The 12,275-nt window shown below is 49.0% G+C and overlaps 1 protein-coding gene across 2 annotated transcripts; it reads left to right on the forward strand.

The window, feature by feature from the left end:
• The first annotated feature begins 118 nt into the window (after window positions 1-118).
• On the forward strand, window positions 119-7,059 carry CNP (2'',3''-cyclic nucleotide 3'' phosphodiesterase). Of its 2 annotated transcripts, none has more exons than XM_080565243.1 (4): window positions 119-355; window positions 2,695-3,364; window positions 3,938-4,080; window positions 4,656-7,059. In XM_080565243.1, exons 1-4 carry the CDS (start codon window positions 353-355, stop codon window positions 5,106-5,108), a joined length of 1,269 nt encoding a protein of 422 aa, XP_080421369.1. In that variant the 5' UTR covers window positions 119-352; the 3' UTR covers window positions 5,109-7,059. The 2 variants fall into 2 exon arrangements, with proteins under 2 accessions (XP_080421369.1, XP_080421370.1); XM_080565244.1 differs by lacking the exon at window positions 119-355 and adding an exon at window positions 2,312-2,461.
• The last annotated feature ends 5,216 nt before the right edge of the window (window positions 7,060-12,275 follow it).

Consider the following 12,275-nt stretch of genomic DNA (forward strand, 5'->3'; position numbering starts at 1 on the left):
CTTTTCCCTTCGCTGTTCCTACACCCCGGCTGTGCCACGTACCTGCGAGCCCAGGCGCACGCGGCCGCTCGCTTCGGGCTTTTCCTCCTTTTTCTGGCGCAGCTTCCCCCGGAGCACGGGGCAAAAAAAAAAAAAACAAAAACAAAACCAAACCAAAAACCTGGCCCCGAGCTGCGGCGGCCCCCGGGGCCGGGCACCCACCGCCACCGGCCCGCCCCGGGGAGGCGCGGCCACGGCGGGGCTGGGGGGGGGCTCGGGGGGTGCCCGGTGCTATGAAAGGGGCCGCGATCGCACCCGCCCCAGAGCCGCTGCCCCGCCGCCCCGCTCCGCACCGGCGGCCGCTGCCCTCACCATGGTAAGTGCGGGGCCGGCGCATCCCCGGGGCATCCCCGGGGCCGGTTTCGTTTCATTTCCCGGTGGGGAGGGAGGGACGGGGCCTCGCCGGGTGTCGGGGGGGGGAGCAGGGCAGGCCCGGGGGTCCCGGGGTGCTGGGGGCACGGCCGGAGCTCCGGGGGGCTGCGGGGTGGAGCTGGGGGCGCAGCAGCTTCTTCCCGGGGGGGGTCCTGGGCTGCGCTGCCCCTGCTCCCCCCCAGCCCACCCTGGGGTGCAGACGCCTTTCAGCGGGGTGCAGAGGGGCGCTGGGTCCGGGAGCATCGCCCAGCGAGGCCCCGGGGACGCGGAGGACAAGCGGGGGCTTTGTGGGGGTCGCAGGCAGGGACGGGACAGGGGCGCGCGTTCAATCGGGGATTGTTCGCCCGGAGGAGCCCAGAGCTCCGCAGGGTCGGGTCTCTGTAGTGCCATTGTCCGGCCACGCTGTACGGGGCCCGATTTCATAAAGGCCGGCATTATCCTTCGAGCTGGCTGCTAAACAATGGGTCCTGAGGGTGTTTTCTATTATTGTTCTTTTGTTTGCACGGTTGAAAAGCAGCCTCAGTCACTGCTTGGCCACCAGCAGCTGCTTTCTGCAAAATAGCTGGGCTGCCCCGCTCACAGCCGAGCCCTGTGCCCGGCTCGCAGCCGCAGGAGCAGCGCATCCCACACGGCCGTGGCCCTGCTCAGAGGTGCTGCTGGTCCCTGCCCGGGCCCAAAATCCCCCTCCCTGGCCAGGACACTGCGAGGAGCAGCAGCCCTTGGAGCCAGCTCACACCTCTGCTTCCTCATGCGTGAAGATGTGGGAGCCCTAAATCCACAGGGAAGGTGGTGTAGGGGGCCCAGGAGAGTTGGGTAGTTCTTCCTCTTCTTGGAGCCCGTTTGTTCGTGGTGCAGGAGCTCTGCCCTGCTTTTGGAAGCAGGCACGGCTCGGTGTGCTCCAAGCTCCCCGTCCCACGCTGCTGCACAGCAGCTGCCCCGGGGCAGGCACTGCTCCCTGCCTACCACATCCCTAAAGCAGGGGGGGGGTCTGCGGTCCTAGCCCCAGGGTGCTTTGGAACCAAAACGCACCTCTGAATTCTGAAATAAAGGATAGAGTTACTTAAAATAGTTGACTTTTTAAACAGGCTGTTCACTCTGCGAACAGGAAAACGGTCCTTTCCTGCTGTGGGCAGACCACTTGCACAGCGTGTAAACCCCCCGATTTTTGCATCGCAGGCAGGACTCGCTCCTTCGCTTTCACTTCTGTGGCAGAGCTCAGGGGCAGGTGCGGGTCCCAGGCTGGGCTATGTGAGGATGCAGCTGGGGAGGGTGGAGGGGCCACACATCAACCCACAGAAACAACAGCTGCCCCGGTGGTGCCATTGAAACCAGCTGGAGAAATCCCTCACTTCCCTGAATCCGGTGCTTTCCCAGACCATGCTGGGAATTACCTGGGCTTCCTGTTACTGGCGCTGCTGGCAGGCAGGGAGGCAGAGCCAGCTCCTGCTCCCCAGGGTGCTTTTCCCAAGGCTGCTGCTGCCGCCAAGCTGCTTTGGTGCTCGCAGTTACTTTCACTTTCGTGTTCAGCTCAGCAGCGGCTGGGATTGGGCTTGCCCTTGCTGGAAGCAATTTTAAGTTGCTCCTCGTTCAAAGAGGAGCCCAAATTCCCTCCTGTGAGGCACTCACGGCGCTGATGTTCAGCGGGGTGCAAAGAAGAGGCAATTCTTGCAGTGAAACTGCCTTTCTTACAGAACAGAGGACCCCCAGGCAGACTTAAATCAGCCTGCCATCATTTCAGGACGAACTGACAGGATTGCAGCAGCTGCCCCAGCCCCCTGGCTCTTTCATTTCCCCTTTTCAGGCAGAGCTCCCCCAGACGCGCAGCGGCGTTGCAATCTAGCGGCCACGGGTATTTGTTTAAGCGTTCAGAAATAAATTTGACGCTCAGACTGCTCTGGCTGGGTTTTAGCTCCGTGGCAGCTCGTGGTGCCTGCAAAGCAGCAGCCGCCGCCACGTGACGGGCGAAGCTTCCCCTTCCCGGTCAGGCAGGGCCCAAGTTGCTGCTGGCAGACACCGGAGCAAGGAGCGGAGCCGCACGGTCACTCCTCAGGTCAGGGGCAGCGCCAGGACGGGGCACAGACGGGTCCCTGCTGCGGGGAGGGTTGGGGGAGCCGTGAGAAGTGCTTTAAGCCCAGCGAGGTTACGGGAAGCGGTGAAACCGTGTCCCCTCAGCCTCCCTCCCTCCCTCCCTGTGGGGGCTCTCACCAGGACGTGCTCACGCAGCAGGAACGTGCGGTCTCCGGGGGTTGCTAACCTGCAAAGCATTTTCTTCTTGGATTTCAGAACAGAGGCTTCTCGAAGAAGAGTCACACATTCCTGCCTAAAATATTTAGAAAAATGTCTTCTCAATCAGCAAAAGAAAGGCCTGAAAGCTTGCAGTTCCCTTTCCTTGATGATGAAGATACCATCTCCACGCTCAAAGAGTCTAAAACCTTTTTTATTTTAAGAGGCCTACCTGGCAGTGGGAAGTCCACTCTTGCCCAGGCTATTCAAGACAGGTATAAAGATGCCTGCAAGGTCATTTCTGTCGATAGCTATAAAATTACGCCTGGAATAAGAAGCAGCGTTCCTGAAGAATACTCAAAAGTTGATGAGGATCTAGTTGACTATTGCAAACGAGATATCAGCATTATCGTTTTGGATGACACTCACCATGAAAGGGAACGGCTGGACCAACTCTTTGATATTGCTGACAAATACCGGTACAAAGTCATCTTTGCTGAGCCCAAAACCCCATGGAGAATGGATTGCTCGCAGCTTAAGGAAAAGAATCAATGGAAACTGTCGGTGGAAGACCTGAAGAAGATGAAGCCAAGCTTGGAGAAGGAATTTCTACCCATGTATTTTGGGTGGTTTTTGAGCAAAAGAAGTTCCGAGAACCTGAGGAAGGCTGGCCAGCTCTTCTTAGATGAGCTTGGAAGTCTCAAAGCCTTCAAAAAGGAGAGCAAATATTGTATGTATAGAAGTATCTTATCAAGTTCTTACTTTGTTGATGAAACAAATGGGACAACTTTAGTCAGCTTCTAAAGTGACACTTAGTTAAAGTTCGCAACAGGGAAAACTGTTTAAAGGTACTAATCCCAGTTTCCCATAGTCGTCAAGTTTGCTTTGGTAACTGAAAACCAACAGTTCTCCTTAAAAGCCTGTTTAGCTGTGAGGCTGCAGGGAGGTGGGTTAGGATGGCAGCAGCATTACTCTAGGCAGCTGGGCACCCCACTGGTTACTGGGACAGGCTGTGTAGAACAAATGCAGAGTCAAAGAAAAAAAGGAAAAACCAAGTGGTCTTGCCCCTTAAGGGACTTCCGCAACATCAGGTTTAAGATGAGCCATGATGCTGTGCAGAAATTTGGCTTTTAATTACATCCAGGTGGAAGAACTTCATGCATCCATCTGGTCCTTTTTAGCAGTAAGAAAGATGAAGCATGAAGGACAGCTTGGTGAAGAAAGCTGAGATGAGACAGGCTCAGGGGTAGCATCGAGGGGTTGATTTTTTTTTCATAGTAACATTGCTTACCTGTGTTCGCAGTTGCTTTTGCTATTGAAGATCCCAAAATAAAAATAGATCTCACCAGCTACTTTGTGAAGAGACCACCTGGAGTCTTACACTGCACCACGAAATACACAGAGTTTGGAAAAGCACCTGGGGCTGAGGAATACGCACAGCAAGAAGTGAGTACCGTGGCTCCAGCTTTTCCCTGCTGGAGTCTCCCTTCCCCTTCCCAGCTGGGGATCCACATGCCTTGGGAGTGGGCTGGGGGGGCAGCTTTGCTCTCAGCTAGGAGGCAAACTGTAGAGAGAGTAATTATGCCCATATGATAGAAAAGCGATAAGCATGGGGGAGATGGCAAATATTTCCTGTTAGTTTCCAAACTAAACATCTCCCCCCCATCACCCCGACTTCCAGCAGCATCCCCAAAAGCTTAACTTGAATGATGGTTAAATCATTCAACAGAAGTATCGATACTCCTAGCCACATTATTTCAAAGCGGGTGAGCACAAGAGCCCATTTGAATTTGGAATTTGTGAAGGAGAAAGCTGTAACCAACCCTGAATTCACAGAGCAGGAACTTCAGGCCACGACCTAGTTGACCACCATGTTTCAAACATGGCAAAGCAAGAGCTACCCCGGCCAGCCAGGACCCCGAGCTTGTGGCCAATAAAGCCAGCCACATTGCTGTCAATTCCACCTGCGTGGCGTTGGTTAAAGCTCTGGTCTGGACTCGTCTCCCTCTTTCTTCTCCCAGGCCGTGAAGGCTTCCTACGGCAAAGGCTTCACCTTGTCCATTTCTGCTCTGTTCATCACAACGAAAACTGTTGGTGCCCGTGTGGAGCTGAGCGAACCGCAGCTGCTGCTGTGGCCTGGAGATGTCGATAAGCTCCTGTCCACTGACAACCTCCCGAAAGGCAGCCGGGCTCACATCACCCTCGGCTGTGCCAACGGCGTAGAAGCAGTCCAGACTGGGCTCGATCTGCTGGAGTTTGTGAAACTGGAAAAGGCAGGGAACAAAGGGGATGAAGTGGGGGAAATCGGAGGAGGGAAACTGCAGTATTTTGATAATGGTATGTGGATGCTCGTCCTTTCTAAAAAGATCGATGTGAGGGCGATATTCTCAGGTTACTATGGAAAAGGAAAACTTGTGCCTACGCAGAGCACCAACAAACGGGGCTCTGCTTTTAGTTCCTGCACCATCATCTAAGAGCATGGGCAGGGTAGCTTTCTTTTCTTTGTTGTTTTTAAAAGGCAAGTAACTCAGTAACCTTTATAATTGTAAAGAGAAATAATTCTACCTTTACTAAAGTAAGCCCTTTTTGCCAACCCCAGTATGAAGTGTCTCTGGGGAGACAGTTTATTGGCCTCTGGAAGAAAACAAACAACTCTTGACTGACAAAGGAAAACTGTCGAATAACTGATGTCAGTAACTGAAGTGTTGCTGAGTGCTTTTAATGGAAGACTTTTGGAAAGAACGAGCTGTGGTGTTCTGCTTGTTTTCTTCCTCAGAGGAAGATCTTCTATGGTCTTTTATAACTTCCCTATGAACCACAATCGTTAGATCTTTACATGCCAGCACTATATGATCAAGCAGTGGCAGACCAAAGCCTGTACATAACTGGTCTGAAGCCAAGTGAAGTGAACTGCGTAATGCCTCTCCCCTCTCCCAAACCAGAGGGACTAAAAGTCAGTAATTCTGGTAGCTGAATTACTAGGTAAGAACCAGTAAGACCCAATTATGGGTCACTTCTGTCAAGTGTGGCAGTTACTAAAAATTTAGTCCATAAGAAGAGGATTTGCAACAGACATCAGGGTACCAAAAAGCCTTGCATGTTCTACCCCAATTCATGCTCAGGCTTCCTTCAAGTGCAGGGAAGAGACGTGCTGGTGAGCACAAAAAAGAAAAGCACATTGCCAGATAAGGTCTTAGAGACAGGAAAAAAAAAATGAAGAAGTCACAGAAGAGGAAACAAGTTAAATCTCAGGAGATGCATTCAGTTCCTGTAACATGGCTCCAGTCTTTTCAGAGCACATGTAAGAGCGGGCAGGACCAAGTACTGTCCAGTGCCCTTGTTTTGTAGGGAACAATCCTGCCTTGGCGGGGAGTGGAAGAGATGAACTAATGTCTTTTCCATCTTATTTTATAGAAACTAAAATCATGTCTGAAGTATAGAACTGTACTTCATGCAAGATTTTACTAGTTTTATCTAATGCACTTGAATGTTAAAAGTTAGGATGGAAGTAACATTGTAATTTAGGAAGTAAATGGAGGTATTGTAACTGCGTAACTTAAGTCTGCTCAAACCTAAACCATTGGCTGGAAAAAAGTTAATGATCAAGTACTTTTGTTATTAAGTCTGTTTTATTAAAGCTTATGTTTTTGCTCTTAGCCAGATTGTCTGTCAGTCAACAGTGGATATGTGGTCACTACTTTACCATAACAAAAAGCTCAACTAATGGAGTCAGGTCAGGACAACAGTTTAAACTCATGCTAGGGCTCAGTGTTTGGTGAACTGCACAGTGAAGTTAATCCAGTATTAATAAATGTAAATACTTACTGTGTTTGACATGCATGTGCTGGGTTCATATCTGTAAAGGAGCTGTCACATGGGCACAGCTTACCCGTAGCTGTGCGCACTCAAACCTGTACTGCTCAGGAAGCCCAGCTCAGCCTGTGCAAGAAGCATTTCTCCTCTGAACATTTAAAACAAAAGCAAGGAGTGCTTTGGGCTAATCTGATAAACACTCCCCATGTTTTCTAGCAAAGCAAAATAGTTCCTGCTGTTTCCAAAAGATGGAATGCCTGTAATCCCCCCTTACCTTCAAGGGATAAACAGCTGGCTAGCTTCTGCACCAGGAGAGTTGCGAGTGCCATGTGAGAAGTCTCATGCGGTTTTGTTCCATCAGAACTATAAAAAAAAATTTAACAGCATCTGCCCAGGACAGCTCTTGAGAATATGCAGGAGCATGCTGAGCCACCTCTCCCTCCAGTGCTCTGGTAACGCAACCCAACGCTCCAGATCACATCCAGCACTGAAATGCACAGCTGGAGTATCTTGTTTATTTGCCTGTTCAAGAACAACAGTGAGACTGTCGTCATTTAAGTTTTTATTAGTTTGTACATCATATACAGTTTATAATAAAGTAAACCAATTGCATATGGTTTTGCTTCAGTCTGTGATATTCTTCATATAAACACATCATTATGAATTATGCCTAATGAAGTAAACAACAAATATTCACATTTTTACCATTCACATCCTAGAAAGGTAAGGGTCCAAAGAGGGACAGTGTTCAAACCAATGTGAAGCCTGCCTTAGAGAGGATGACGTGTTTGGCAAAGCGATCTGGATATTGATTGCTCCATGCAAGACTCCTTTCCTCCCGGGGGAAAGGTAAGATATTTACACTGAGGTAAACATTCAGAATTTCATTTCAGATAAATACTGCAGCACAGGGTCTACTGTCCTCTCCAAGTCGGCTTCACATCAGGGTCCGGTTGTCTGACTACTCCTTAATGTCTTTACAACAAAGCAGATACGCATGCAATGAAGGTGCTCGGTTTGCTGTTTTGCACTCAACCCCCCCCCACCATTGCTTCACGCGATTTTCTCTTTTGAAGAACGAGTTTTTAAGTGAAAGCAGGGACTAAGATGGAGTAAGCGACGTGAGATTGGCTATGCAAGAACTGCAGGCAAACTGCAGAGTCAGCCAAGAGGCAGCGTCCAAGCTCTCCCCAAGCACTGCACTCCCGAGCCACCCCCTGAACGCGCCAGCTCTAACTCAGTAACGCTGCTTTGCAGACTGTGCCTCATCTCGGCGCCCTAACTCACAACTCACACGAGAGCTTTCCATCAGAGGTCAGATCTTCTAGAGAGAAGACGTGCCTAGCACTGCTCCCAGAAGAAAGGACAACCCTGTCCCTGACTGCAGGACTGGGGACAGCCGGGGCAAGCTGAGGAAGGCCGAAGCATTTTGCATCATCTTCCCACGGCAGGCACAGGTCCTGCTGCCCCGGTGGAGCAATAGGGAATTCTCCAGATTTCGGCAGCTGCCGCGTGTGAACGGCCTCTGGGGGAAAGGAGGGTCACAGAACTGCTACGGCTGAGTTTGTCACCTTTCAGACCTAGTTATAGCACGGCTATAACAACGCGACGGAGCTCAGCACTACTTGGAGAGGCTCAAGTAGGCGCAATCCACGAGCTGTCCTTTTCCCTAAGGAAGGGGAGGGGAGGGTACAAGGCACAAATTTAAACGGGATGAAAGCCATCCACTTGAAGATAAGCGAACATCTTTAGTTAGTAAGCTGAGGAAGTGAGTTTGAAGGAATAAGCAAGCCACTGCATGGTCCAAATGCTTTGGTCATTCAAGTAGTTGAAGACTGATTTGGCCGAGCGCAGCCACCCGACGCGAGGCTGGCTCAGAGGCCAGAGCTCGCAGGCGGCAGTTTCCGTATCGGAAACAACACAACAGCACGGGTGCTTTCACTCTATATCCCAGTCAGATACAGAAAGCTCCGAGGGACTTAACAATATTCCACCGCTAATTAATACTGTTGTCCCTAAACCATTCTGCCCCATCCAGTTGGCATTAATGCAAGTATTTACAAAACAGTCAGAAGCCTTTAGAGCACAGGATCCAGCTTTATAGCAACATTTCCAAGTTCACAAAAAATCATGTACTTTCCTATGTATATGTAAAGCAGAAACAATTAGAAAAGCCTGTCAAAACGGGCAGCCAGAAGCATCTTAATGGTCTTTACAGCTGATTTCAAGTCCAGGTTCAGCGAGTCTGGAAAGGACTTGCACCACTCCCTGCAAAAGGTGGAGCTGAAACAGCATCAGATTTGGAAAGTAAATCCACACAAGAAACAAACAAAAACACACCAGGCTTTGTGGTCTAGAGGTCAGATCATTGTACATGCAAGTATCTCCCAAACACTAACATTACCGACACATTTTTTTCATTTTTCAAGCATGAAACTGCTTCCATTTTAATTTGAATGCAGCTGCACTTCGAAACCAGCCCCACAGCAGCTCAGACACCACAAGATCATGATGGAGACAGAGAAATAAAGGGAGGGTAACAGTCCAACACTCCTCATCTGCCTGTTAATGCTCCAGTCATAGCCTCACCCAGCCTCACTTTACACAGCTTAGCCCGCCGAGGGACTCCTCACGCACACATTTTTCCTGTACTTTACGTCTTTCATCGACAACAATTGCGCTGTCAGTTATCGAGCTGCTCAATAGCCATCAGGTTCATCTCATCTCATCGAAGACCCTCCCTTCAGCACCGACCTGGCCTGCCTTCCAGCCACATCACCTCTGCCACCCCTGGGGTAATTCCCATCAGCGGGCACTCTTACAGCACCGACTGTTCCCTTTCCAAAACACTACGCAGGAGCTGAGGCCCGAGGGGCAGACGCACAAGACGAAGCAAAAGCAGCTGCACTGCAGGCGATGGGAGCGCGGCTGCTCGCCGGGCAGGTCAGGGAACAGCCCCTGCACATGGGAAAGTCTGGGGGCACCTTTTAGTACGTTTTGATGTTAAGGCTCTTCCTGTAATGCCAAAACCCAAACCTTTCAGCAACTACGAGGACTGACCTCCACGAAGCCCCTTCCTCATTAAAGGGGGGGGCTTTGCCATCAGCTTCTTGCACGTGCCACGTTCCCGTGGTGCCCCCCAGTCTCCAAAGGGAAGAGCTCACTGCTAAGTCAGGCTCGACTCGCGCACATCCCCGTGCTTGCGTTTCACGGCTATCACCTACGTTAGCTCTTCATCGCTCTAGAAAAAGCAGAAGCATATCATCATTTTAAGGTATTTATTAATTATCTCTGTGGCAAGTTCCTATGCCTGGTAGCCGCTATTGAGCCAAAGGAAGCCGGGGAGGTCTGCAGAACGGTAGCAGCTGGAAAAATGGCACCAAGGTTCCCTGTGGCTATGCACAAACCACAACCCACGACACGTTCTGTAACTACCAGGTATGAAAGGCAACGTTTCCAGCAGCGCACATCCATGCAGATTTTTCTGAAACAAACACAGTCCCGCATCTCCCAGCTGTGCTCGGACAAGACAGAGGCTACAACTCCAGCGCACCTCTACCTCCATGCTCTGCTGCGCTCCTGAGGTAAGGGGATAGTCACTGAACGCCCGTCAGACCCCAAAGCACTGTGCAAAAGTGAGCATGTGTTTGCCTTCAGTTTTAACCACACAACAGCGCTCCTTGGAAAAGTCTTGGCACTCACCACGTTAATATTAAACTACTTTAAATCATGCATTCAGGTACGGTTTCATAAATATCTGTTGTACACGTTTCCTCTCTCAGAAAAGCCATTCCATTTCCGTCCTCCAAGGAATGGTCTCATTCACAACCTGGAGAGAAGAAAGCCTGTCATACTCAACTGGGGGGGAGGAGGCAGAAATAATAGTAATAAAAACCACACTGACAAATGCAGTACGCGTCTCTGCATGGTGACAGAAGACTGAGAAAAGTCCAAACTGTACAGTAATTATCGACACACACAGGACGACACATTATGAATCCGGAATGCCACACTAAAATAACTCCTGTAAACTCTGATTTACAAGTGCCATGAGAACTGGAGAAGTCTCAATGTGCATAGACCAGGATTTTAGTTCCCCAGATATTTACCGTTCCAGAGCCTGAAAAATGCTAGGACCTTATTTTGCTCTCAGTGCAATCCGGGCGAGTCCATCACATTACACTGATGCAAAGGAAGTTTGAATAAACGTTGCAGAGTCTACTTTTGGAAATATTACTTAACATTGGCTCATTTTAAAAGCTGACTTTTGAGTGAGTTATAAAATGCTTCCTTTGTTCTGCAGTACTAGAATTTAAGCCCTTAAATCTTCCCTCTATGAAAGCAGATTGTCAAAAGTTCTGACAAACCAAAAACCACGGGACTGCAGTACTCAGCAGCAGCACCACGACACTATTGCAACTGTTGGAAATGAAGTTCACTTGCATTGCGGTCTAGCAACTCCGTCCAACTAGACAGGACAAGTACAGCCCTCAACTGGAAGGAAGACAAAGATGTCAGCATTCAAATAATCGTTTTGTGCAATGAAGTCATTGCAATTTTTGTTCCTGCAGTCAGAAGGTAAGTCAGGTATTATATAAAAGTTAGTGTCAGGTTTCTCTAGGAAAAAGCCTTGCATGGATTTCTACGAACACGTTTTCTCACCCAAGCAAAATTCAGCTCTACAAATGTCACTACACTACAGCAGGTCAGTTTAAAGAAACTCTGGATACAACAATGCTTCTGAGCCTCTGCCCCTTCACGCTGGTGCTGGGGAGTGCCAACATACTTTCTTTCAAAGCCCAACTTCTGAGCAAGGCTGCCTGAAGCTGGCAGACAACGCCACGCGCTGTGCTCCAGAACTGCTTTAGAGAGAGCGTTCAACTTGACCAAAGCACCTCTGAAGAAAAGATTCTTCACTTTCTAGAGAACCGGGCAGAATTCTGGAAGCAGTCCTCTCTCAGCTGAGGTCTTGCTGTAACACTACAGTTATGGTGAAAAACAGAAGAGCATTCACGTTAACTGGCAGTACCACTGAACCAAATCCATTTTCAATTCGAGGTGGTGCAGCTGCACGCAGCTCCAGGCTTTAAGCTCATCACTCCAGCACTTGTCCTGACATTGTGCAAGAGAAGCAAGTGACAGACTGTCAGTTCAGAGTTTGACTTTGCATTTTCTTGCTTCTTTGGACTAGTAAATTACTTCTATTTGAAAACTACTTGACTAGTTTAACATATTTGTACAGTTCTTGTAAACATTATGAGAACACACTGCTGCACGCACACAGTAACCATTTTCAATTAATAACCTGAATATTACGTTGCATTTCTTCAAAGCTAAAAAGAGCTCATCCACGTTACGGATCAGTAACACAAAAATCAAACAAAGATTTTAAAACCAAGAAAATCAAGTTTAGCACAGATATTAAATGTTCAAGTAGATTAATTAAAAAACATACGGTGGAAAAATTCAGCCCAGAGCAAATTCAACATTCCCTTAAAGAGGACAATTCATGGAGTGGAAACACAAAGCCCTTAATTCTAGCTGCATCACAGGGAATTCTCACATAAGCTGCTCTTTTAAATCCAAAGAAGCATTTCTCTCTGATACAAAATTTTTAAGCTCACACATTATCGATTAAGTTAATGCCCAAGTGTACCGTTCTGGTAGAACCATGGCAAAAAAAAAAAAAAAGACAGCTGTCAGGTAAAATGCAATTGTATGAAGTTTGACCGAATCTTGGCAACATTTTCAGAAGATTAAGATAACTTACAAGTTACTACAAACCCTAGACATGCTGCCATATCGCACTTTGGAGCCAACCAAAACAA

This window comes from Anser brachyrhynchus, assembly GCF_964034855.1.
Source record: "Anser brachyrhynchus genome assembly, chromosome: 22".
NCBI classification, from domain to species: domain Eukaryota; kingdom Metazoa; phylum Chordata; class Aves; order Anseriformes; family Anatidae; genus Anser; species Anser brachyrhynchus.

Coding starts and splice junctions, on each gene's coding strand:
- CNP (XM_080565243.1), top strand. Junction 3,365..3,937: donor CAAAAAGGAGAGCAAATATT/GTATGTATAGAA, acceptor CTGTGTTCGCAG/TTGCTTTTGCTATTGAAGAT. Junction 4,081..4,655: donor AGGAATACGCACAGCAAGAA/GTGAGTACCGTG, acceptor TTCTTCTCCCAG/GCCGTGAAGGCTTCCTACGG.